The 25263-nt window shown below is 44.8% G+C and overlaps 1 protein-coding gene across 1 annotated transcript in view; it reads right to left on the bottom strand.

Moving 5' to 3' along the window:
* Positions 1 to 25261, bottom strand: part of ABTB1 (ankyrin repeat and BTB domain containing 1) — a 28994-nt gene extending 3733 nt beyond the window's left edge. The window contains exons 1-11 of the mRNA XM_054838495.1: positions 25072 to 25261; positions 22567 to 22629; positions 21460 to 21515; positions 20474 to 20618; positions 18383 to 18542; positions 17413 to 17458; positions 16280 to 16396; positions 11183 to 11298; positions 5570 to 5668; positions 4766 to 4933; positions 1631 to 1831 (exon numbers count right to left, since the gene is read on the bottom strand). Coding sequence (XP_054694470.1) covers positions 1631 to 1831; positions 4766 to 4933; positions 5570 to 5668; positions 11183 to 11298; positions 16280 to 16396; positions 17413 to 17458; positions 18383 to 18542; positions 20474 to 20618; positions 21460 to 21515; positions 22567 to 22629; positions 25072 to 25127 — 1227 coding nt within the window. The 5' untranslated portion in view covers positions 25128 to 25261. The remainder of the gene's footprint in view (positions 1 to 1630; positions 1832 to 4765; positions 4934 to 5569; positions 5669 to 11182; positions 11299 to 16279; positions 16397 to 17412; positions 17459 to 18382; positions 18543 to 20473; positions 20619 to 21459; positions 21516 to 22566; positions 22630 to 25071) is intronic.
* Between the last annotated feature and the right edge of the window lie 2 nt (positions 25262 to 25263).

The raw sequence follows: 25263 nt of genomic DNA, 5'->3' as shown, positions 1-25263 counted from the left end.
GGAGGCGGTAATATTCCAACAATACATGGTCACAACTAAGCAATCTGCATCTAAAACAGTGCACTGTAATACCCACTAACTAAGCATCCGTAATTCTGGTATTGGGGCACACGCATATACATAACATTCCCTCCAGAAAGGCTCTCCAGCTGCCAGACACTTTTGGAAAATGTCTTGCAACAGGCAGGACACCAGATGCTTGTGCCCAGTTCAGAACCAGGAGCCGCAGATGACTCTATCCCCCACCATGGCTCTCAGCCCCACCACCACCAGCCGACCAGCAGATCACAGCAAGGCAGCTGCTCTGTTGTGTGCCCAGCCTGACAGAATCAGGTCACCCATGAATGATTTTGCATCAAGTTCCCCAGGAACATGTGGTGTGCTGAAGGGTGAGAGGCAGCTTCCTTCTGTCTATGCTACTGAACTGTGCCTGGGCACGGCAGGTTGCTGAGCCCTGCTCTATGCTACATGTACTGCCAAAAGCTCTCCCTGTTGCCATCATCAGTGCATCTCCACAAGATGCTGGCAGCTGCCAATGTTTGAACAGCTGGGGTGGCTCCATTTGTGCCAACACCCTTAGGAAGGCACATTGCCAATGCTAGGCCCGAGGACTTCCACTCAGGCTAGAGAAGAGGAATGCAAGGCGAACACAAGCAAACTCCAACCTTGCCTGATTACTCCTTAGGATATTCATCAGCTTTCAAACCAAATCCCTTTTTCAGAAGTCAGAATCTGGGTGGATGCTGATGTGTCTATCATCCCCAAGCTATACACTGAACAAAATAACAGCCCCAGAATCATTTCCTTCACTGTTTTCACATGCCAAAAAGAATTTCACACCTTTCAAGCTGCAGGTGAAAATGTTACATTCCCATGTGAACTGTACTAGCCATTTATAAAGACCTGTCTCAGGATAAAAACACCCCATGGATTCTACTTTATCCTTCCGTATGGCAACTTTCTCCACAAGTCCTGAAAACTTCAAACGATAGTAACTCAGGATTACACTTAAATGGAGCCCTATAAAGAAAATTTCAGCGTTAGATTCATTACTTCTGGCTGTTTAACAGCCAAATTTCCCCTGTGGAAGCCCCAACTGTTAGATTTGTCATCCTGGAGGAGAGTAGAGATCACACTGATTACTCTTTTCTATAGTGTTGTGCCAGGATGATCTCCCTCCAGCAAACACCAAAAAACATTTCCTGCAGAGAGCTCCCTTGCACACCCCATTGGGTTCTCCAGGCTGCAGCTGGTATATTCAGGCAACACCACTGTTGCTCTGGGCACAGTGGCTGAAAGCTCGGTGAAAGTCACCTGCCCATGGCACCTGCAGAACTTTTTGGGCAGGTTTTTCACCTCTCAGTCCACAGGGACGTGCTAGACAGCCACCAGCATCTTGACTTACTGCAGCAACATCAGATACTGCCACAACTCCTGCCCCCTGCCCTAGCTCACCACGTGCTTTGCTACTTAACCGCTGCTCATTTTCAGGAAGCACATTAAACCAGAGAGGGCAACTACTTATTACAGACCAAAGTACAACCATTAAATCTGTTGTATCTACAGCTCACTGTGCAGTTAGATTTACAGGCACATGTGGTAAGTACACAGTGGGGGCTGTTTCTGCTACCTTCTCGATGATCTTTGCCATGTACTCCGTGCACTGGTCCTCCAGCCGGGTCAGCTGGAACAGCTTTGCAATCCTCCAGATGCTGACAATGTTGTCCTCATCAAGGATCTGAGCCAAGGTCCTGCCGCAAAGGCGCTTGAGCCCAGGCAGCAGGTACATGTCTGCCACACACAGCACGTCGTAGGCATTTTCCGGGGACAGCTGGCAATGGAAAGAGGGGGATTACTGTCCAGGCCTACCCACTTCACTTGTCTCTGGCAAACTGCCGCCTTCTCTTGCGTTTTAGCAGAGATTCCCTGAAGTGTTGTTCGGTTCATTACCGGACAAGTGTTAACAGTACTATGGAGAGACAGAAGCTCAATCTTTCAGGGCTAGGTGTTCCACTCAGTTACCACAGAGGAACTTAAAATGCTGCAGAGGCAGCTTGCTCAGCACAAAGCAAGAAGTTCGCCATGCTGCAGCTAACCCCTCTAGCTAAGCACAAAGCAATGCTGAAACGCTGAAGTGCAGCCAAAAGCTGGCTGCTAAGAAATGTTCAGTGTGGCAGTGGAAGGAGGTAGCTTTTACCACAGGTACTGAAAGCCCTTCAAAGAGACACATGGAACAGGCTGGCAGGATAGAGCACCTTGTCCCCACTAGGACTTTTCCCCCCATTTTGTACTGCTGGACTTGCATTTTGTAAAAAACATGCAAAACTCTCTTAAGTTCCTTCCTCAGACTGGCTCTAACTCAGCCAGCACAACCTCCTTGGCAGAGGGATACAGCCAAGGACAGAAAACTGTAGGTGAGGCCCAACTAGGTAAGGAACAAACTCTGCACATCAAATACTACTGGAGCTTGAGCAGGCATTCAAACTGAACTAAATTCATGCACCAGACACTCAAGCTTACACTGTTGTGAATGGCCTTTTCAGGCTCTTGAGCTAGAGAACCATCCTCCCATTTCCTCTTAAGTACTTTTGTTCCTTGCAAGTGATCTGAGGATAAAAAATGCTGTAGATAATGTTGGATACACCACCTCCAGCTTCACTCAGTCTCTTTCCCCTGGCTGGGCAAATCTTATTTTAGTCAGCCATCTGCGTCACTAACCTGGAACTAGAGCCTCTCTCTGCACAGTTCTGTTCCTGCTAATGTGAAGTGCAAAGAGCAGTTACCCACATCCATTTTAACAGCAAATCTGCAGGATGCAGCATATCCTGGCTGTGGAGGAGACGAGATCACTTGTATCTAGAGACCAAGCCACACTAGTCTAGATTGAGCAATGGTAACTCTGGCACAGCGTGGTCCACTGCCCTGATAACTGGTCAGCAGCAAAACCACTGCTATTTACTTCTACACATGTGGTTGCTCACTCTGACAACTGCAAAAGGCTGATTATTTCCTCCTCTACAGCTGTCTGCACCGGTGTTTGGAGAGACTACTCACAACAAATGTCTCAGTTGTATAACATCCGGCAACAGCTGTGCAGAAGGATGCAAGATGTATTAGAGGGATGCCATGAATGCTATAGTGCCACAGTGGTGTAACAAAGCTGCTGCTTTGTCCTTTCATAAGCTCCAAGAACTACATGAGTTGGAGGCATTTAAGTCAGTACTATTGATGGCAGCAGCTCTCAAATGCTTGATCAAGGACAAACCTGGCAAGCGTTCCTCCAAAAGCTCCCCTTGAGCCCACACAAAAACTCTGATCAGCAACTTCTCTTTCTGCCTGGAACCCTTTCTGTCCTCCACACACACTCTTCCCTCCAACTACAAGCACTATCACTACTACATGGCAAAGAGACAAAGACTTTGAAAAAAGTCTAGTGGAACAGGGAGTGCTGACACTTGGCTGGAGAACACTCTGTATGTAAGTGTCGAACTTGGGCTATATTCCTGTTTTCCTGACCATTATTCCTGGTAGTTTTTCATGACAGATGAACTCTCTACAGAAGCTCATAGCTTGGCTGCTCACTTTGAAATCCAAGCTAGTTTCTGCGATGGTACCGTCCTGCATAGAAAACACACGAGCAAAACCCTTTCAACTCCTATACATTGTTCTTGGCCTGTCCTCCTGCTCCAAATCCAGAAAGAGCAGCTGACGCACCCCTTGGAAAGGGATGGCTGCCTGGGAAACATCCTTCCCGTGAGCCATCATGAGTCACAGCATCAGGAGGGTCTTCACAACCCTGCATGCTTCTTTCCCTCTCTGCCTGCCCTTTCAGCACATGACTGAGGGAAGAGAGCAGACAAGTGAAGCATCTGCTCTCTGGCATACCAATGGCAATCCTGCCCTTGCTACCACTAAATACATCTCTCCCTACTGCGCGTTCCCTGATGCTACCCGGAGGTGAACGGATCAGCAGAAACAAGGTCACAGCTGCATGCACTTTCTGTATGTGGCACCTAACCCAGAGCACAAATACTGCTTGGAAGAAGTGACACTGGCAGGTGCAGCAGTGTCTCTGATCACTGCCCTAATGCCAGAATGTGTTCTGGCATCTTGTAGCTAGATCTGCTGAAAGCATTTGCCACAAAACCAAAGCAGGAAGCTGCTTAAACGCTGAGATTTGCTGCACCTTCCATTAGCCTGAAAGCTAGGTGGGTTAGGGCCATTTTGTTACTGCTTGCAATACTGAGCACAACAAGGCGTTGGTCTCCCAGTGGAACCTTTGTCCACCCCAGCAATAAATAACAGTGGAAATGACAACTTGCTACAAATGGAAAAGTGGGCTATGATGCCAGGAGTAAATAAGCAGAATCTCTCGACCTTTCCACACATCCAAATGCGTTCAATCTGCCATCTACTGGCAGCTGCTCACCTTACCCTTCCACAGAGCCTAAGGGGGAAATCTGCAAACCTCTGCATTTATCATGCCAACATACAATGTGCAACCTAAATTCCAAATTTTTGTTATGGGATGAAAGACTAGGGATTTGCTTCCTGAACGCCATGCACGTAAACGAGATCCCTGCCTGGCTAACAGCACGTCCCAGCATGTGGGTGCCTGAGACAGAAGTGAGATAGCAGAGTAGAGCAGTAGGATTTGAGAAACCACACACACACACCCCCCCCTCCAGATGCTGTAGCAAAACACAGCAGTGAACACCTCCAGAATTAACCAGCACAGGAGGAAAGGCTCCATGGCTGGCCTCACCTCTGTATCATCACTGTAGATGTAGTAGAGGACCCGGATGAAGATGTCTTCTGAGATGTTGTGGAGAGTCACCACAGGGATGCTGGGCTGCGTCTGCAGCTCCTCACTCTCGCTGAAATGATCTTCAAGAAGGGCTTTGAAATAATCACTGCGACCACAGAAAAATGCCTGAAGAGGGAAGAAAGACCAAAACACTAGCATCTTTCTTGGTGCACCAAGCCAAACAGCACTACTAACCAGCTGTCAGAGCAGCTCAAAGATATTTCAGAAGTTCAGAAGGCTCTGTAACTCTGATTCTCCCTATATTTTGAAGCTGCATCTCCAACATTGTTCCATACCTTATTTCTATCCATACCTACCCTCAGAACAAAAAAAAAAACCAAACAAACAAACAACCACCAACAATTTGTAAACTTAAGAGATTTGAAAATAGCATGGCATTAGGGCAGGAGTTTGAGTTGAGGCTGGATCTCAAAATCCATTCTTACTGCTGTTTACTTGCAGATCAAACATTCCCCTCTCCAGACACTGAACTCACAAGCCAGCAGTAGGAGATTTTGCAGCTGTGAATGTTGTAGCTGAATCCATAAATTTATTTCCTCACCTCTGCAAGAAAGGCAGGGCTTGCTGTTTTGTTAAATGCTTTAAATATAGTTTCCAGCTGTAATAAAACTTTTGGTTTTCCAGTTGATGAGGCAATGTTGCTTCTGCAGAGCATATCCAGCACTGGATGAGTAGGGGAGACAGGTAGACTAGACTCATGGCAGAAAGGGAGGACAATAACGTATAGCACAAAGCACATACCTTATGGCACAAAAAGTTGTAATCTGCCACCCGGAAACACACATCGGGACAACTGTTAAAGTTGTCAGTGCTGTCAAACGGCAACTCCCCAAAACCAACCTAGGAAGAGAAACCAGAAAACCCTACCTTTAACATTCGTGCTTTAAACACACTCAGGGGCCCAAGTTTGGACTTCTTGGCCTTCCGAGAAGCAACTGTCCATCCATTCCCTCCGCACAGTGCAGAGCAGAGATGCTCTGAACACTGATTTCAACGTGAGGAACTGGAGTTCTTGCACTCCTGATAGAGATATTCCTGGTACAAGTTGCAGCTGCCTCCCTTATCCACGGAAAATCCCTGACCCTCCATACACCTCTGGAAAGCACTTCTGTGCTACCTAATGAGGCAGATAACCAAGCAGAGGTGAAGTTTACTTCATGTAGTGTGTATGATAAGCATGCTAGAGCTTAGGACTAGCCCTTTATTGTGTAGATGTACAGGTAGATGTTTTAAGGTATAGATTACACAGAGGTATACACCAGTTTGAAATGGTTTGGCTACAATTACTGCCTCACTTGCATAATCCAACATTTCTAAAGCACATTTTAAATTTCTCGTTTGATTTGCAGCCAAAGATAGCGTTGCTGCAGTATTAATACCCTGGTGGATTATTTTAACACCAACACACCTCCTCCCAGTCCCACATGCCAACAAAGACAGCACACACACATACCCCCCCACACCCTAAAAAAATCTGTTGGCCTTATGTTATTTTAAAATGAAACTTCCAAACATTTTAATTTTCACCTTATCCTATATACAGGGTAATTCAATTGCAGAAAAAAAAAAAATTATATTCACAGTCATGTAACCAAGACAATTAATCTCTGGAAACAAGAGTTTCCCCTGGTTCTTGCTTTCCAAACACATGCCCCTGAGCTGCCTCAGCCAAGGAGTTTGTTACCGCTGTCTCTCATCCAGGAAAGTTACATGCCAAGTTTGCACCTGGGAAAACCTTGGCATGACCGTGACAATTAGTCACAGACTACCTAAGCACCATTTCCAACATGCCTGCCTCCATCCTAACTGAAAGCAACTGACTTTCAGCTTTATGGAGGAGCCAGATGACTCCTCCCTCCCGAACTAAACAAAGACACAGCCTGCAACACACCGGGCTGGGTGCTCAGCCAAGCTCAGTTCGCGTGCAGTGGGGTTTCTCTCACGAACCAGGTTCTAGGATGTGGCAAGGCACCAAGCTGGCAAAAGCTCACACCACCACTGAACATGGCAATCTGGACCCATTTGCCAGGCTCTTTGTCTGTCCACAGCAACATTTGGCAGATTCTGGTTCCTAATCACAGGAGTGTAAGGCCAGTGACGTTCAAATGGTGCGCATGGCTGTCACAGTAATGCTGCCTCTCCATAGCACCTCTCCCCTGTGAGTCCTTCCCCATCGAGGAACTCCTTTCTCAGAAGAGATGCAGCAATTCAAGGAACACTCCCCATCTGATCTACTACCTGCTTTTCATACAGCTGTAACACAAAGGGCACCTCCAGCACTGAAGATGAGATCAGATTGTCCCATTTGTAGATTCCCCAGGCTGCTATTTTGCTGTTATCCATGCCTCATGTTTCAAGGCACAGAAACGAGAACAAACCACGGCCTGGGATCTGCAGCCACGCTCTCTGTGACATCCCATTTCAAAAAGCAGTAGTCACGATCCAACTGCCTGCTCTGTTTGCCTTGCTGCTACCCCCACCCTTCCATGCCCACAGCTTCCACGTCCTTTCCTAGAAATTCTGACATGACTTTCAAGGCTACAACTTTGCAGGCACATTACAGGTGAAACAAACCTAGAAATGGGCTTTGATAAGATGCCACTCTTTGTAGCACAAGATTTTTAATTGAGACATAAACTCCACATGTCCTATGCGCATCCCTTCTTTGCTCCCCTTTCATTGTCCAAAGGTAAAGCTTTAGAAGGAATCCATCTCTCCGGAATGGACATGGGAGTTTTATTTGTCTCAGAGTTTGTCTCCTGAATTACAAACTCCTCTGGGCTCCATTTCCTGCTTCTAGCCTTGCCTGGTTCCCGCTCTGATGCTCTGGTTTGCAAGGCCGTTTCCAATGCCTACTACAAAAGCAGGTTCATGTCTTTGTCGTTCCTATTCAGCATGAAGTGGCTTTGCAGAATATCCCCTTTTACGTCCCTACTGCTTCTACTCTCTTCCCTTGTCAGCTTGAGGGATTTCATCTCCCTTTCAGAATCTCCCTGGAGAAAAGTGGCTTATTCCTCCCAACCCCCCCCCATTCAGACAACCTCCTTAGCACACCCCTGTGCAGACAAAGCACAGGTGCCAAAGTTAAGTATGTTGCCCAGGAAGCACAAAACAGTCTAGCCTACGAGGTGCAAACACATTCACAATAACTCATTCACCATACAGAAATGTTCTCAACACCTATAGCATAAAACTGCTTGAACATTCACAGGATCTTCCACCCATCACATGTGGAGGACCAAGTATTTGCTGCTATGAATTTGCTATTAGCACTTAAATAGAAATGTTGGTGGAGGAAAAAATACATACAAAACAAATCAGCGGCAGCAGTTTGTACCTTGGCCAGATTATCTCAGCAAGAAAATTACAAATAAATTACAACACAAAATACAGGGGTGAGAGATCCAAGAGAAGATTACCAGCCCATAACCAGATGCAAGTGGATTGGACAAAAAAAAAAAAAAAAAAAAAATGGAAGCATGTTGTAAACAGTTCAGTTAATCTACCTCTGCCAAACGGGCAAAGCAAAGCACAGGAATAATTGCCATGGACAACCACACTACACAGGTGTGGAGAGAGACAAGATGGAACCCATCTAGTTGTTTCCAACTGTTTTTTCTAAGCATTACAAGATTTAGTTTTACCCCAAAAGGGACAAATGGTCACATTTTTTTTGCAGCCACACCAAATGTCAATACAGATGGAGAGAACAGTATTTATTTCATAGCAAACTCTGATCCTTTTAAGTCTGATTTCATCTTGGTTTGGAAAATAAGATTTCAGTTAAAACGTAATGAAAAAAACTAGCTACAAGGAAACAATGTGCCTACAGTCTCACACACTGGAAGCCCTGGAGTCTCTAACTCAGAGGCCACCTGGCAGACATGAGATGAAGAGCTAAGCAGGCAGACAGTGGAAAGCCACGTGGTTTTTGACAGTTGCCTGGCTTTTGATGGTATTTTACTTAAATCTGTCACTGCTAAATTTTCTTAGAACATACCAAAGCAGCAGCTGTTGTGGTCAGAAAAATTCTGGTCATTACTAGTTTAAAACAAAATAACGACAACAACCACACTTTTAAAAACAAACACTGAAAGAGAAAAGGCTTTCAAGTATAAACAGGAATGAGAAACAAGATACCAAGACTATAAACATGTTTAAGAGTTCAAAGAATAGACAGTTCTCACTCTAAAAACAAATAATGAACTGTGATTGGATAGCAAATGTTAATTATTGCTTTAGTCATAAAGCATATTACTGAACTATGAAATTGGGATGTATAGAGTTTTCTGCATCATTCAAACATCAAAGACATTACATGCAGATTATTTGTTTATAGTGAAACAGAAAGTTGTATACATCCCAATTTCACGCAATATGGCATTACATGACATGCAGCAGTGCAGAATGTCTCTTGCCAAATTCTGATCATCACCTGAACTGTTATCAAGAAATGCTGGCTTTTATCCAGAAGCTGAATACCTATTTTGTTCTGCATAGGCTGGAAAAAAAATGTATGTTTCACTCAAGAACACGGATGTAAGCATATGTGCCTGTTCCTGGCATTTTATGTTAGACACTTTGTATACTATTCCTTGTATGGCATCAAACCCTGTAAGAATAAGGATGTGCGATTCCTCTGTCCCAGAACAAAGATGCCTACTCACAGAATTTAACAATTTGCAAACATTATGATGAGATATAAATGGCAATAGGATGAAGAGCTTTGTTCATATAGTCTTTGTAAGTTAACAAAAAAACCAAACCAAAACAACAAACCCCCACACACAACCCAGAAAGAAAAAAACACCCAGGAATCTTTTAGAATTTCAGGCTTAAACAAAGCACCCACATTTGTGCATGGCATACAAATTCTCTAGTGAACAGGCGTGTGCCCATGCCCTCTTCATTTTACAGCCATAATGAGTCTAAACGCTGTGACTGCCATCGTTCTGATCTATGAACAATGCAAGAAAACCACAGCTTAGAGGCATTCACAGCACTGTCAGATGATTGTATTATTCAAAGTTTCATATTCTCCTTCCAGCTCCTGTTATGCATGAAAGAATTAAAAGGTAGGTGTTTCTAACTCTTGAGAAGAAAAGCTTAACCCAACAGGAGCATGTCATCGAAGTCTGGGAACAAGCAATCAAACAGAAAACATTCTTTTTATTTGTGAAGTGACTTAAAATTTATGTAAGTCTCACTGGTTTGGGGCCCACAATCTTTTTTTCAGTTCTTAGAGAGGTAAATCTGAGGCTTACTTTTAGTATCATCTCTCTTTAAAGCCTGAAAATGTACAGAAAGGCATATTGAAAGCTGCAAATAAATGCAGTTATTTGGGGGAGGCAGGTTACATAGGAAAGATTTCTGTACTCAGAGAAACATGTCTGGCCAAAAGCCTGCACAAAACACACTGGCTTATTAAAGGTAAAAAACCTTATCCAGCAGGTCAGTCACACTCTCATGCATGCGCACAAATGCTCTCTGCACTAGGCAGGTCTATTTGGCAGGGGACAAAATGAAAAAAAGGCAATAAACTTTGCTACATCACTCAGTCATACAACCTCTGGGCACAGCAGCCACCTAAAATGAGTTCCTGTTATTAAATTCAGTGCTTGGTATGAAAGGGAAAAAAGGACAGACTTAAGAGCTAAGTGAATCTGCTGATATTACAGAAAACAACAGATGCAGGGAGAATGAAGATCACTAATACTTAGCCTGTTCTCCTGCAATTGGGAGCGAAGATCTACGTATCTGAGCCTAATTAATAATACTGATGGTGTTTTAATATAGCGATCATCAACCTGTGGGCTATTTCTAAGGGTCAACAAGATGTAGTTATGAAAAGCAATTCTACTGCAGTCAAGTTAAATTCGCTTCAGAGGGACTCACATTTCTGTTGGAAATAGTTTCAGGGTTGGAAAGCACCTCTCCACTGCAGGGTGTCAGTTCCTAGCAAGCCAGCCCAGCAAGCCATCTTCCACCTACATGTCCCTTCGGGTACCAATGCCTGCTGATAAAACATTTCTGATACTCAAGAAGGATGGCAGAAAGAAGGAAAAAGAGCTGGAGACCAACTCTTGTCCCATTGTAGTCAGTGGGGAAATCCCCACCAACCGCATAGCAAGGGTTTTGTTTATCGAGATCCCTGCCAGGGGAAAAATCCAAGGGAAAGGACCCGTGCTGACAGCCTCATTAAACGATTTTAAGCATTTCCAAGCAATAAAAGGCTTTCAGCATTCGGAGCACCAGCAAACAAGCAAGAACTAAACTCAGAGAGAATGAGCCTGAACACATGTGAACACATATCACAGCCCCACAGAGACCAGTAGTAGTATAAATGCTCCCTACCCGCAGTTCGGCTGGCAGGGCGCAGTCTGCTAGAAGAGCCAGATCTTCCTGCAGCCGGCAGTTACCTGTGGGCTCAATCGTCAGCACTTTCACACAGGTCCCTGGCTTGGAAGAGACTGGAAGAAGCACAAAAAAAAAAAAAACAACAAAAGAGCAGAGATGCCTAAATTCCTCTACAAACATTCTCTCCCACTTAGAGAAAAGACAGACACTCCAGAAAAAAATCAGTATTATTACTGTTCAGCTTTTACTGCAAAACACACACGAGTCTTCTATGTAAGCATGCACACAGCACCCCTCAGTACAGCTGGTCAGCAAGGCTGGAAGGGGATGCATGTATTTTTGTCTCTCCTCAAACCTCTGATTAATTCCTTGTGCTGGAATATCAACTGTGGCAAACACAAAGTGAAGCCCAACCTGCTCTCTGCAATCCCTGTCATTCATTATAGTCAAGGACCATTGATGAGGCTGCCCCCAATCCCCACAGGAGCTGCTCATACAATGCCCACCTCAGCCAACCATCCCTACCATTGACAGTGTCACCTAAGGTGAAGCCCATGCCAGGGAGTATTTAGTTTAAATAAAGCTGTTTCCATGCCGCTCTGGTGGGCCGCGTGCTCTCATGGGTTTCATTTCAGCTGTGCCACCCTAACTTCACTCCAGGGAACAACAGGATTTATTCTTGTTTAGGTAATACGTTCTGCGTACCCGAGCCTGTCCTCTACTCTCTACCTGTAGATCCCCCAAGCACAAAGACCCCCAAACCACCTGGACTCCTAAGCGTGCCTGTGTTCTTTGCAAATATTAAATTAGCACCACCAAAGAGATCAAATAAACTATACAAGGATGGCAACTTCATTTGCCTTTTTCAGACCTAGTGCATCTTCCTGTCTTGCCCTACCAGCCTACGCAATAAACAACCTGATAAAGGGGAAGCAAAATACACGGTAATACTTTTGTGGCCTTGCTATGACCAAAGTTGCTGGGGAGCTCATTGCAGCCAAACCCCCTAACTTCACACGAGAGGCAGCCCAAAGCATGCCCAGATACTTTGTTATAATACCACTGCCATTGCAGCCTTTCCTTTTTCCAGCCACCTCCCTCCTGTTCATTATCCCAGGTTTGTTTTCAGCCCAGCACGCATTGCGGGGAGGGCTGGAGCATGTAGGTCATTCATGAATCCCTGGCATACAGGGAAGCATATGAAAACGCACGGAGCACCACTGGAAAATGCAAAGTTGTGCCAAGGAAGGCTCGAGATGCTGTTGGGAGCCAGAAAGACGCAGAGTTAACTCTCAAGGACAAAAGAGTTAAGCGGCCCCACGCTGAAGCGTTCAGAAGAATTTCTGACAGGTATGATTCACCTCATTAAAACCCCTTGCAGGTGAATCACGCCACCTTGAGACCTCATTTTTCCTGACGTTTTGCGCAGCATTACATGAGCTCCATCAGATGACTCCACTGGGCCGTGGGCGAAACAAGACCATGATGTGCCACAAAACAAGTTCTCCACCCCCTCCTCCAAGTTACGGCTGCACTCTTGAGATATGCCACCACTGTACCTCAAATAGGCTGAACATCCCAGAAGGATACTGGAAAGGGAAGGATAATCTACCAATACAAGACAGTCAGGTACCACCATTGCTACACACGGAGCTACACCATCAAGGAGACCGACTGCACTATTAGCACTAAACGCTACCTTCAGATAGATGACATACGGGGTAAATAAGCCAAGAGGAGACCTGGCACCAACACAAATAAGACTGAGTGCATTTTCTCGAAGAGCCCTGTCCACTTACAGACCAGTGTGAGAAGGAAATTTCTCACTGTGCAATTAGCAATTCTTTATGGCAGAGAGAATCATTTATATTTGTGCAGTGCCTATTACAACAGTCGCCAAATCAATCAGACTCTGTAAGCGCTAATGGACCCAGCAAGTTTTAAGCAGTAGGCAAGGGAAAAAGTTCTTCTCTTGGGATCTACAAAGCATCTGTGCACTTTCATAGTGACATGAAAGAACACTGATTTGTCTGAGAAGCATATCTATCACAAGACATTTCAGAAACTGCATCTCTCCAATCCAAGAGCAGTGTTTGGTATCAGAAGCAACTCTCTCCTAACAGAAACAATAAAAATCAAAGTGACAGAACACAAATAAGCTGTTGGCTGCAAGCAAGCAGCGGGGACCATCACCTTCTTGCAAGAAGCAGGAATGAACGGTTTTCTTAAAAGAGTAACATAAACAATGCAAGCAGCTGACGGGATAACTCGACTATGGTTCAGAATGGAGGATTCCGTCTTTCTTCCCAGTCTAGCCCAGCTGTATAGCACTGAACGTCACCTACCAATTCATCAGCTGCCTTTGTTTCCACTGCTCAATACTTCTTCGTAGTCTTTTGTTTCAATGGAGCCAGTGCACCACAAAAAAAAAAGCCACAAAAAACCCTCACCAAACTGCTAAACCTTTCCAAAATGATGCCACACTCAGATACCTGCCTTATGCATCCTCCTCCCAATGCCACGACTAGCTGTAACTGCAGATCCTGTACATTCAGTGCCTCCACTATGAAGGCAAGCATCACAAACCTTGCTCTCAACCTTTTTGCCCTAAAACTTGTATAAATAACCTGCAGAACATTTATTTTTCAAATACCTCCCCTTCTAAAGGAAGAATTATGGCTTAATCTGGACACTGCAAACACTGTAACAGGTTTTTTCTTGTTATAGCCACAATATACATGTGGGGGAAAATATGCAAGCATTCACACTGAAGTCTGTCTCAGGTGCAACAGAAGGCACTGGGTCATCCTCTTCAGGGTTTTCCTTAACTACTGTCTGTGCATGCCAAGATACTAAGTGCTTTCGAAATGCTGCTTAACTCTAGATAATGAGATTGCAGAGACTGCAATTACCCACTGGAGCTGCACAAGCACAAGCTTGACTTCATGTTGTTTTATTAGGGATGTTTCAACTTTATAATACAGATGCAAGGCATGACCCTTCTCTGCAGACCTGAATCAGCTGTCTCTTTCACAGAAAGCACTTTGAACAAGCAGAGGTACCTAACGCACTAGAAGGAACAGCAATGTTTTGTCAAGTGCCAGACATGATGTGATCTAAGATCTTTCCCCATTTTTAACTTCTGTTATTCTTATATGTACTATTTTCTGGAAAATCAAGTCTTCCTGGCTTCCACATGAGTTCTGACATGAGAAACAAACATTTAACAGATCCATCAGCAGCTCTGTCTATTCACTTGATTCCAACCTGTCATAAATAAAATCAAGCCTAGTACTTCCATCAGTGCTTTATACCACCCATTGATTGTCTTCTGTCAGGCCTTAGAAATGAAGAACAACTGTTCCAAAGAACAGAAAAATTAAATTTGTCCTGTGCCATCCAGGAATTTTGTATCATCACATTTGCAAGCAGAGCTTTTATCTGAAACTCCCAACCAACCTGAAACATTGCTTTACCATTTTCCATTTTTGAACCCCACCAAGAAGTCAGCATTTTTGCAATTCATGAATTTAAATCACTGGACTTCACCATCCTTAACTCACCGATGACATACTATGCAATAGCTTCAGACAGCTAGCAAACTATTCACTTTATTTTCCTCCCACGATCTAACATGAGATTTTAACTTGATGTATTAAGGTGGAATGGTCACCTCCAGGGTCTCAGCTAGACCCTGGGAGAAAAAAGGAAAAAAGAAATAAAATAAAAAAAAAATCTCCAGCAACTCACTGGAATACTCTGATATCAAAAGATGCTACAAGATAATTCTGTTACCTGATTGCCTGAGTAGCTGTTATTTTCTAGTCAGGGTATTCACCACCACTCCCCTTTTCCACCACTTAATACACAAACTGGTATCTTACACTACCTGCAGCAAGAAACAAAGAAATGCATTTCTCATCTCTTCGGATGCAGGCTTACATTTGTGCTTACATGGCTGAGGTAAGACTTTCATGATATAAGGACTTCCACCCTGGTCTACATGGGAACAGCTGTACCGTTGTAACTTGTACCCCACCACCAACAAACAATTGCAGATGTCTAAGGGGAGACACAGACATGGTAATATCTTCCATGTGATTTGCAGATGAGGAATTTCTTGAGCCAGAAGTATTGCCTCTATCTGTAAAGCCCTCCAACTTCAGGAGGCTGAATAATCAGAACTCACAATTCAAAAGAGAAAGGTGGAATAGATAGACCCTTACCTCTCAGATCAGGGAAGAAGATGCTATTGACTTAAAAGCTATAGACTAGATTCTCTTCTCAAACCAAAATTACCTTGACTGAAATAAAGGAGTTAACTCAGAGCATGAAATGAGAATCAGATGTTTTCAGCCTGAAGGTTTTGTTACCAGATTTTTTTTTTTTTACTTAATGACTAACACTGCTTTGCCCTACTTGTGCTGTTTTGATTCTTCTTCACGTGTCCCTTAGCTCGAACCAAGGAGATGAATGATAAACTCCAACTGTTGGTTTTCATGCAATAAGCTGATGTCATGATTAGATCACAAGCTCTTTGGATAACAAAAAGCCCTTAAATAGAAGATTGCATCACTTAAGGTTTGGCACATACATGTATTATAAATACACACATGCTTTCAGAAATACTGCTCTTAAGAAAGTGTTCTCTCTCTCTCTCTGCATCCATCTTGAGCCAAATATCAAAAGTTTTACTTTGGTTAGGCGTCAGCTAAATGCAGAAAAGGACTTTTAATTGTACTTATTACATCTCCCCGAGGATTTAACCAAGCTCTATGAGAAAGGCACTTCCCAATATACCCCACAGTGCTCCAATGAACGTCTGGCAATCTCAGCAAAGTCCTGCTGCCATGGCTGCTCTACTGTAATGAAAACATTCAATATAAATGATAAACATGCATATGTCAGAAACCACTACAGCTGCCCTACAGAGAGCCCACAACTGAAAACTATCATGCAAACATGGGAATTCCACAGCAGACTCATTTTCTGGAAGCACCAAGAGCACCACAAAACATCCACCATCGCACTTTCCTCTTTCTCGCTGGAAGGACGCACAGGCACAGCAGAGATAACAGCAAGTAAAATGCTTACCGAATTCATAGACTTTTTTACATTTGGTCTCCAAATCGTCTATGAGGTCCTGCAGCCGACACTGCTTGGCTAACCTCTTGCAATCATTTACATATTCTACGTCGATATCAAGACGACCTGCCAAGAAGAAACGCAGTCAGCTCTTTTAACCCATATCACTTAGGTGTAAAAATAGCAAAAATTAAGGACTGAAGACCTGATGGCACAGAAATTCAATAAGTAAACACATTGTCTTACTTTTCAGCATCCAGTTACAACTCAGTCCAGGAAGCTAAGACTTGGTACCGACGACCCGCCACTTCAATGAATCTCAGTTTGGCATCTAAATTACATTCCTGCTTTCCAGTGTCTACCCTAACAGTTTCATGCAAGAGGCCAAAGATCGAACAGGCTTACATAAAAGATGTCCAATTCCCTCAGAAAATCAAAAATAGCAGCACAACAGCAGCATGCATGACTGCCACCATTGGCTACCTGGCTTTGGGTAAGAAAAGGCTTTAGACACACAAGCTGTCATCTCAGAATCTTTTCCCATCACTGAAAAGGTGGCAAGAAACATTTTTGAAAACACTAAACTGGGGAAGGAGGACCTTGAAGATAAAGCTATTTTCTGGCACCACCTCCTGGCCTGAAATAGTTCAGCAGTTAGCATGCCTACAATTCAACATTTGCCATTTTCGTAGAAGGTTTAGGGTCAATTTCTGTTCAGAAAAAAAATATTAGGAAGTAGCCAAATCATTCAGCACACACTGCTCAGGTCTGCCAGACTGAAAACGTCCTGCGTGGGAACCTGGCTTTTCACCAGCTCAGGGGACTGTTATCCCAGATGACAGATTTACCTTCCTTAAGTCAAAATACATTCTCCACATCCATCCAACCAATCAACCCAAGCTGATTTTTTTTTTAATTGACTGTATATTGGCAGGACAACAACTGGCAAAAGGTACAAACAACTTGGAAGAGATGGGGATTGCTCACATTCTCCCTTTCTGCCAGCAGAGAGGATGTGTTGGCGACTCATGCACCCAAACACGGCTGTCTGCAAGCCTGTGCCACCCAAGCAGTGCTATGGCAGAGGCAGAGACATCTGCCCACCAGCCATGTATACAAACACTAGACAGTAAGTAATTTACCTGTGTATAGATACTGCAGAAGAGAGCCAAAGGCTGCTGGATTAATCTAAAATAAAACATGAGAAGTTACCTTTAGAATTTCCAGGAAATTAATAACAAGCTTGAAACTTGCCTGAATACAAACATGATCCTGAACAAGTCAAAAAAAACCCCACTTAAATAGCAACTCACACACTGCACCCGATTTCCTTGCTCCTTGTGTAACTAATGCTGCCACTCCACCTGGCTTACACAGCTCTTTAAATGTTATCAACTGATACCCATCCATGTTCCCAGGGGGACAGGACCTGACTAATGGAGGTGCTCCAAAGACACAGTTGTAATACAAGCTCTGTAAAATCCAGTCTTTCACTGGCTACAAACATTTCCAACTCTTCTTAATTTGAGAGGAAAAATGTGTTCTTGTACAAAGAGAAAGGAAAGACATTAAGTAATGTCCTGAGAAACTGGAAGTACGTTTGTCATGAGAGGTTTTGCAGAGCCCCAGTCAAGCTATCGAAACATATGTCAGGGTATTGGTGATTAATGGGGGGAATGCACTTATGGCCTATTTAGTTCTTCCTGCAAAGGTAACAAAAGGGACTCAATTAGTGCCAATTATGGAGGTGATGTCTTCACTACAGACCACCTGTCCACCAGGAATTAGACAGACTCAACTCATTCCAGAGAGAAGCTGTGATGCAGCTGGCAGATGGTAACAGCTACCTGCTACTGCAATTAATTAAGATATGTTTGAGCCCACGACGGAGGGAACAAAGGGGAAGCAGGCAGTCTACAGCCTTTTGTTATCTGAATAAGATGATATTTTATTGCATAAAGTGCCTCCACAAGCCCCTCTCCTTGACTAGGGTCATTCTGAGTGCCATGAGCTATTCACTGTGCAAGTTAACCCTCAAACTGTGCCTCCTACTCACTTCTCCCACCCAGTTGAAACAGGAAAAGAAAGAGCTGGAAGCACAGCCTTGCTCACCAGTGGATGCTTCAACACTATCATGTTCTTTCCCTTCCATTTGGTCTCAAACATTTCCGCAAAGTAGGCGCTGCGAGCGCTGAGAATGCAGCGGTGGGCACAGAAGGATTTGCCATGAACAATGAAAACGATGTCGCTTTGGTAACCCTGCTCCAGCAGCCTGTAAGGAACAAAGAGAGGGAAAATTCATTGCAGAATGAGAAAGGAGAGACTGGAGTAAAGCTAGTGGGGGACATGGTACAATGAGGTCTAAATGAACAAATACCTCTGGACGTTGCAGTCTCTCCCCCCCCAGTTAGAAGGCCAGCACAGGGCTGATACTTCACATACAAGACTGGGATCTCTCATTACCTCCAATGACTCAAAGAAGTTTTGTTAGTGCAAGGGGTAGGCTGGAGAATGAAACCTTCCTGCCTCAGATGAATCCCTGAACACAGGGAACAGATTTTAAAGAGGAACTAGTTGTCCCCATGCATATCTCTAAAGGTTAATCCTGCTTTTAAATTGTTAGATGACAAAAAGCCCTGCAGAAACACACTTTCAAAAAGAATTACACCACTACAAAGTAAGGTGCAACTTTCCTGTTTCTGGGCGCAATCAGTATGCATGCTTTAACCACGCAGCAAATAGGAAAGGACTTGATGTCACCCACCCCAGAAGAAGGAAGGATGTTACAGCATGAAACACAGGCAATTACCACATCAGAGATGAAGCCTTGTTTATGATTGCATGCCCATACCCTCATTCTTTAAAAGGAAAAAAAAAACAAAACAAGATTGCTACTTCTAGAGTTTACGCCAACTATCACCAGTATTTCCTAATGCCCATCACCCCTTGCGTATAGAACCTCACAAACATCCCCAAGAGGTCAAACCAGGCAGACATCAGGCATCATACTCCTTCTAGGGAGCAGGACTCGCGCACAGAAAGGTGTGTGGTCACACAAGGAGATGATGTCCGAGGAGGGTCTTGAATGCTGATCTCAATCTCCTGCCACTAGAACATCCTTCCTACTAGTGTCTTGCCCAAAACAAAATAAAAACAGTTAGGTGTTTGGTTTTTACCCCCTACTGTTGCCCTTTGTTTCAGTTTTAACACAAGGTCTGTTTGGAATGAGAAGTGGAAAACAGCACATTTTAGTTTTCATGTGTGCTCAACTCTGCATCATCTGAGCCACAAACTCACCAAGGGAGTGATAAATCACCCTGCAAAATTCTACTTCCCTGAAAGGCAGAATCTGATTTTACTCAGATAAATGAGTTTCCTTCCTCCCCTCTTTCCCCACAGCTTCAGAAATTAGGACTCTGTAGTAATGGGAAGATTGCCAGATCTTTCCAGGACTTACTTGCTCTCCAATTTTGAAGATACAGATGCTGTACTTTTTTATTTTTAAAGTCAGTCCAATTGGAAGAAAAGAAAAAAAAACAAAACCCAAACACCAAGTCTGTGTAATAACATCAGAACTACTAGGGTAGAAAAACAGCAAGAAGAAAAGATTAACACTATTCCTCTACTCCTAGAGCTAGTTAGTCACCTTCTCAAACTCTAGGCTCAGACTATAAGGTGTGACGAGCAACTTTGAGAAACATCTTAAAATTAACACATTTTAATGAACAAAAAGAAAGAACTGAGCACTGTCCCCATAATTCAGTTTGAGCTTTCTTAAGGTGCTCTATCTCAGAAATGAGATACCTGTTATCACTGCTGGAAACCTTGGCTCACGGGTTATAGCACTTCAGGCCTGGAACTTAATTTCAGTTGACATATTATCCTAAACCACTGATGCAGTTTTAGTGATCTGATTTTGGTTTGACAGTCTAATGCTTCTGCATTAGAAAGACCAGCTTTCTGCTGGCTCTGGAGTCTGTACCTAAGTCACTGGAGGCTATATTTTAAATGCACAAATACCTGGAAGTCATCCTTTAGGGCACAAAGAAACATCCCTTAGGAAGCTCTACGTGCGAGGAAGAAGATAGGGCACCGATCAGTTGCCCTTCAAACCCGCCCTTAACAGAGAGCTTGAGTATCCAGGTTAACACCTAAGGAAGGATGACAGAACGCGTTGCATGTGGAGCTGTCTCATCTGCTTACCGCTGTAGGAAGACATCATAGTAGTCTCTCTTCATGCACTTTGCTGTGATCTGTTTGTACTCCTTCAGCAGACGTCGGATGGCATCACTCAAAGCTCCATATAAACAACGTTCCCCATCAAAAGTGTTTGCCTCACATTTCGCTCCTGCAAAACGATCACAGGTACATGGCAACAGGCAGAGTTACGTCTTTCTCAAGCGTCCCCAAATGGTCACTACACAAGTATGACTTTTGGCTGGTGACATGTTTCACTGTGATCCCCTATACTAATGAGCATATTTACAAAGACTAAAGCTCTCCTTGCATATGCATAACCTAAAGCTGTTCTCCCACAGCAAAATCCCTTTCTGAAGTCATGACTCATTTAAACTGACCCTGGTAATAAGCCTCTCAGCACGGCTCTGGGAAGAAGAATCTCATTGTACAGAGTACAATCACTTATTGGACTTTTAACAGCTCCTCCCAAAAGGCATTTCTGCCTTGCACAGGGCAAGAGATGCCTCTCTATGTTAGACTCTGCTAGAAATTTGGAGGGCGCTCACATTTTACTAATTTAGAATTACACAAGTGGTTGATTGAGATGCTTTGAATGCAGTGGAAGAGACAAACCTTTTGAGATCTGACTCTGCACTCTGATTCCTCTGCCAGAATACAGATCATCACCACCTAAGGGAGTTTGGGTGCTGGGAATCAAATGGGTATGTACTTTGCCCAGAGAGTTTATCTTGCTTTGTTTGAGGTTAGTAAAAGCCTTTGCATTTCACCTCATCACAGTCAGCTTCCCTGTAGCAAATTCAAGCAGCAAATGGCCTGCAAAAGGGACCACGAAAGCATGTCCAGGGCTCCCACTGCAGCCTGTGCTTGCTGATCAGATGGTTGGTTGTAACCAAAGAAATTTCCACAAGGGACAGTTAGAAGGATATACAATCCCTACAGGTCAGTATTGAGAAAGATATTGCACCCACAACCAGGAGACTTTTGCTCACCATTGGCTAGAAGGTAGCGTACAAGCTCCTCATGTCCACAGAGGCAAGCATAATACCTGACAATAACAAGAGAAAGAAAATTAGAGGTACAGTAGGAAACAAAATGCAGTGTTTGTGCACACTACAGCATGCAAGACCTCAGCACTGAGCTATCCCTGATAAGCTTAGAAGATCATAGACTAAGCAGGATCTGTTCCCAGCACTCCTAGGCACTGCTGTCCTGCAAGGAGATCTCAAGGTCCCAGTCTGGGTTCAGCATCTTTTGTTGCACCACCAGCTACCAAATCCATCCTCATTTTAATGGAATTCATTTCATGGGCACTCAGCAATGCCACTGATTTTTCAAAAACACTCCTCACTCCTCCTGTTATCAGTCTGACTGCTGTACACTGTGATAACGGAACAGCACCCACACCGGATGTGCAGCAAATCCACCCCTCAAAGTCCTGCCTATGATGAGTTTCGTTTTCTCTTTCACAGTCTAAGCCTTTCATGATTCTCTTTCACAAGGACCTCAAATTGTCCTACAAACTAGGAAAATCCTGTAACCTGCGTTGCAGCAGGCAAACATTAGTCTACCTTTACTTTGGGAAGTTATTCCATACTCTAAGTATATTGCAGATATCTAAATGCACTTTGGAATTGGTATGCGGGGAGGCGAAAAGCTCACATCACCCTCCTCAGCACCTGCGTGGGGATTCCTACTGCATGTTCACAGCCTTGCCAGACAGACTGTGATCCCATGGCCACTTTGCATTTCATCAAGCCAAGCCTTCACCTGAAAAGACATGCTAGAATGCCAAGGGCTTTGAGAGGAAAAAAGCCTCATCAGGCCAAGAACAGGCTGCTTAACACAGGTAATTCAGTCACAAAATTAACCACTCTTCTGAGCACTACTACAGCAAGTGCCTGTCAGGTGGGCAGGCAAAGACATATTTAGCACAGCACCTGCAGAGAAGAGGAGCAGAAATATGTAGCCAAGTCTCCCAAAAAGCAGAACCTGAGATGTTTTGTAACAGTGCCCCTAGCTGCTGATGCAGAGAGAGCAAAGGAGCTCTGAAAGCCCTCCCTTCCCACCCAGCCAGTGCTCTAGGCTGCAGGACTCACAGAGGTGTACTGTCCCATTTATCACGGACATTAATTTCCACATCTCGCTGTTCAAGAAGGTATCTGGAAGAAAAGGGAGAGTAAAGTTGTAACTTCATGCAACTATTCACTCAGTCACATTCTCTTTAAAAAGACGCAACTTTGAGTTTGTATGGTAACATCCAAAGGCATGACAAGATCTTGCATTCAACCTGGGGAGCTGTCAGCTATGGCTGAAGGGGCATCAGTCAAATCTTCAATCCGAAGAACAGCGTTCTGCAGTACGGCTTGACAGCCTCCTTCAATCTTAAGTGGTGTGTGAGGGAACAGGAGGATCAAACCCATCTCCTGCTGACCCGTAACAACGTGGCAATCACAAAAGAAACCCAAGCATTTCAGCAGTACCTTCACGCTCTCCTACAACACTCACAACCTGGATGCTTACAAATAAGTGGCCAAGTTTGTAACAAGTAAGTAGCTGGACTCCCATCCTTGTGACTTTTCTTGCCACAGTGTCACTCCAGATCACTCTTAATTCCTGCCACTTCCTTGTCCTGCACAATTAGGCTACATCAAATTGTTGTGGTTTAACCTGGCAGGCAGCTAAAACAACCACACAGCTATTTGCTCACTTCCCCACCCTCCCCCGGTGGGATGGGGGAGAGAATAAAAAAAAAAGTAAAACTTGTGGGTTGAGATAAAAACAGTTTAATAGGACAGAAAAGGAAGATGATAATAATAATATACTAAACAAGTGATGCACAACACGATTGCTCACCAAGCACTGAGCGATGCCCAGCTAGTTCCCGAGCCATGGCTCTCCTTGGCCAACTCCCCCCAGTTATACACTGAACTTGACGTCATATGGCATGGAATATCCCTTTGGCCAGTTTGGGTCAGCTGTCCTGGCTGTGCCCCCTTGCAGCTTCCTGTGCCCCTCCTGCAGAAGGCTCATGCCTCCTCACTGGCAGGGCCTGGAAAGCTGAAAAGTCCTTGACTTAATTGTAAGCACTGCTTAGCAACAACTAAACGTTAGTGTGTTACCAACATTATTTTCATACTAAGTCCTAAACACAGCACTACACCAGCTACTAGGAAGAAAATTAACTCTATCCCAGCCAGAACCAGGACACAAATGCTGCCAACGCTCCCTCTCCAGCACCTCTAGAAGCTGGCCTTTGCTTGCAAACAAATCTCCTACACGGCCTGGCTCTTGTTATAGTCTGTCCCCAAATACTGCAACAACCATCTCTCCTAACCACACGTAAAAGTCCCCCTCAGCCTTCACAAAGATTCTCAAGTTGTTTTTCCTCATCCACCTCCCTTTTCATTCCCTCCATCGTTCCTGTCTCAGACTTCAGCTTCCTCTGACCACATGCAAAACCCCAAGCAACTGAGCTCCTTTCTGCTCAGTCCCATGCAGTCAATGTGTCCCCTCTGCTTTGTCAGCATTCCCAGACCGATCGTTTCTCCGCTATCGCTTCTATGCTGGTTATCTTAAGCCTCTGCAAGGCCACCTGTAGGGCCCCCTCTTTCTACAGTAAAGCTACAGTTTACTGCTTGCAATAAATTAATCTAGTGTGAATACACAACTGATAACAATGTTCCCCACACCTGATATATGTGCATATTTATCCTCTGTTAGCGAGCACCTTGAAACAGAGAGGGTCTTTCTGATTATCTGGGAAGATCCACATGTTGGGAGCTGGAAAAATCAAGTAGGATCAAAAGGTGAAGAGCATTCCTAGACTCAAACCGTGAGGTGCAGCAGAAGAGCCTGTTGTAAACACCAGGCCTTTGCATTACAACATCCATGCACCCTGTGGACAACAAGCCTGTCCGACTCCTGATCTGAAATCATTGCAGCTAAGCCGTACTGCTTCAATATGAGCAAGGAAACTTGACCTTAAATTTAGCAGCCCAGTATTTCTCAGAAATATTATCACAGCCTACAGCACAACATGTCTAAATATTTCCATGAAGATGACTTCCCAGAGACCTAGCTTCCTATAGTTTCCAATGGTAGAGAAAGCAGCCACAGAGACTTTTGCAAGGACATTTGCCACATTCCTGTCAACGAAGTACACAATAACCACCCGACTGATCACCTGCATTTTAAGAACAGAAATCCTTGGGGGAATAGCAAGGTGTATTTATTTATAAAGAAACAAACAAACTAACTCTCGTTTTCACACCCCAAGTATCTCCGGGCACTGCAGCTGCCCTGGCGAGACCCAAGGCTGCCAGAGCCCGCTGGTTTAGCGGCCGGGGAAGGCCGGCAAGGCCGGGCAGGGCTTCTGCTAAGCGCGACCCGCGGCGCGTCCCGGCCCCGGGGCGGCTGCAAGACCGTAACCCGGCACGGCGGGGCCAGGCTGCTCCCCCCAGGCCCGGCCCCGCTCCCCCCGGGTGACTAAAGCGGCTAAAGGCAGCGGCTCACACGGGGGCACGCCGGGAACCGCTCCCCGCCCCGCCCCGCCCCCGGCAGCTCGGCCCCGGCCCCGGCAGCTCGGCCCCGGCCCGGCTCACCGCACGCGGCTCACGTCCCCCTTCTTGCAGCTGGTGAACAGGTCGCTGGTGTCCATGGCCGGGGCAGGCCGCGGGGCGGCGGCGCCGCATTGACGCGGAGAGCGGAGGGCAGCCGCAAGGGACCGGGCCGGGCCGGGGGAAGGAGCCGGGAGGGGGCAGCGGCGGCGGGACGGAAGCGGCGGCCGGATGTAA

This window comes from Grus americana, chromosome 11 (assembly GCF_028858705.1).
Source record: "Grus americana isolate bGruAme1 chromosome 11, bGruAme1.mat, whole genome shotgun sequence".
In the NCBI taxonomy this organism is placed as follows: domain Eukaryota; kingdom Metazoa; phylum Chordata; class Aves; order Gruiformes; family Gruidae; genus Grus; species Grus americana.
The sequence above is the reverse complement of the archived record's forward strand: the minus strand, read 5'-3'. Positions and strand labels throughout refer to the sequence as shown.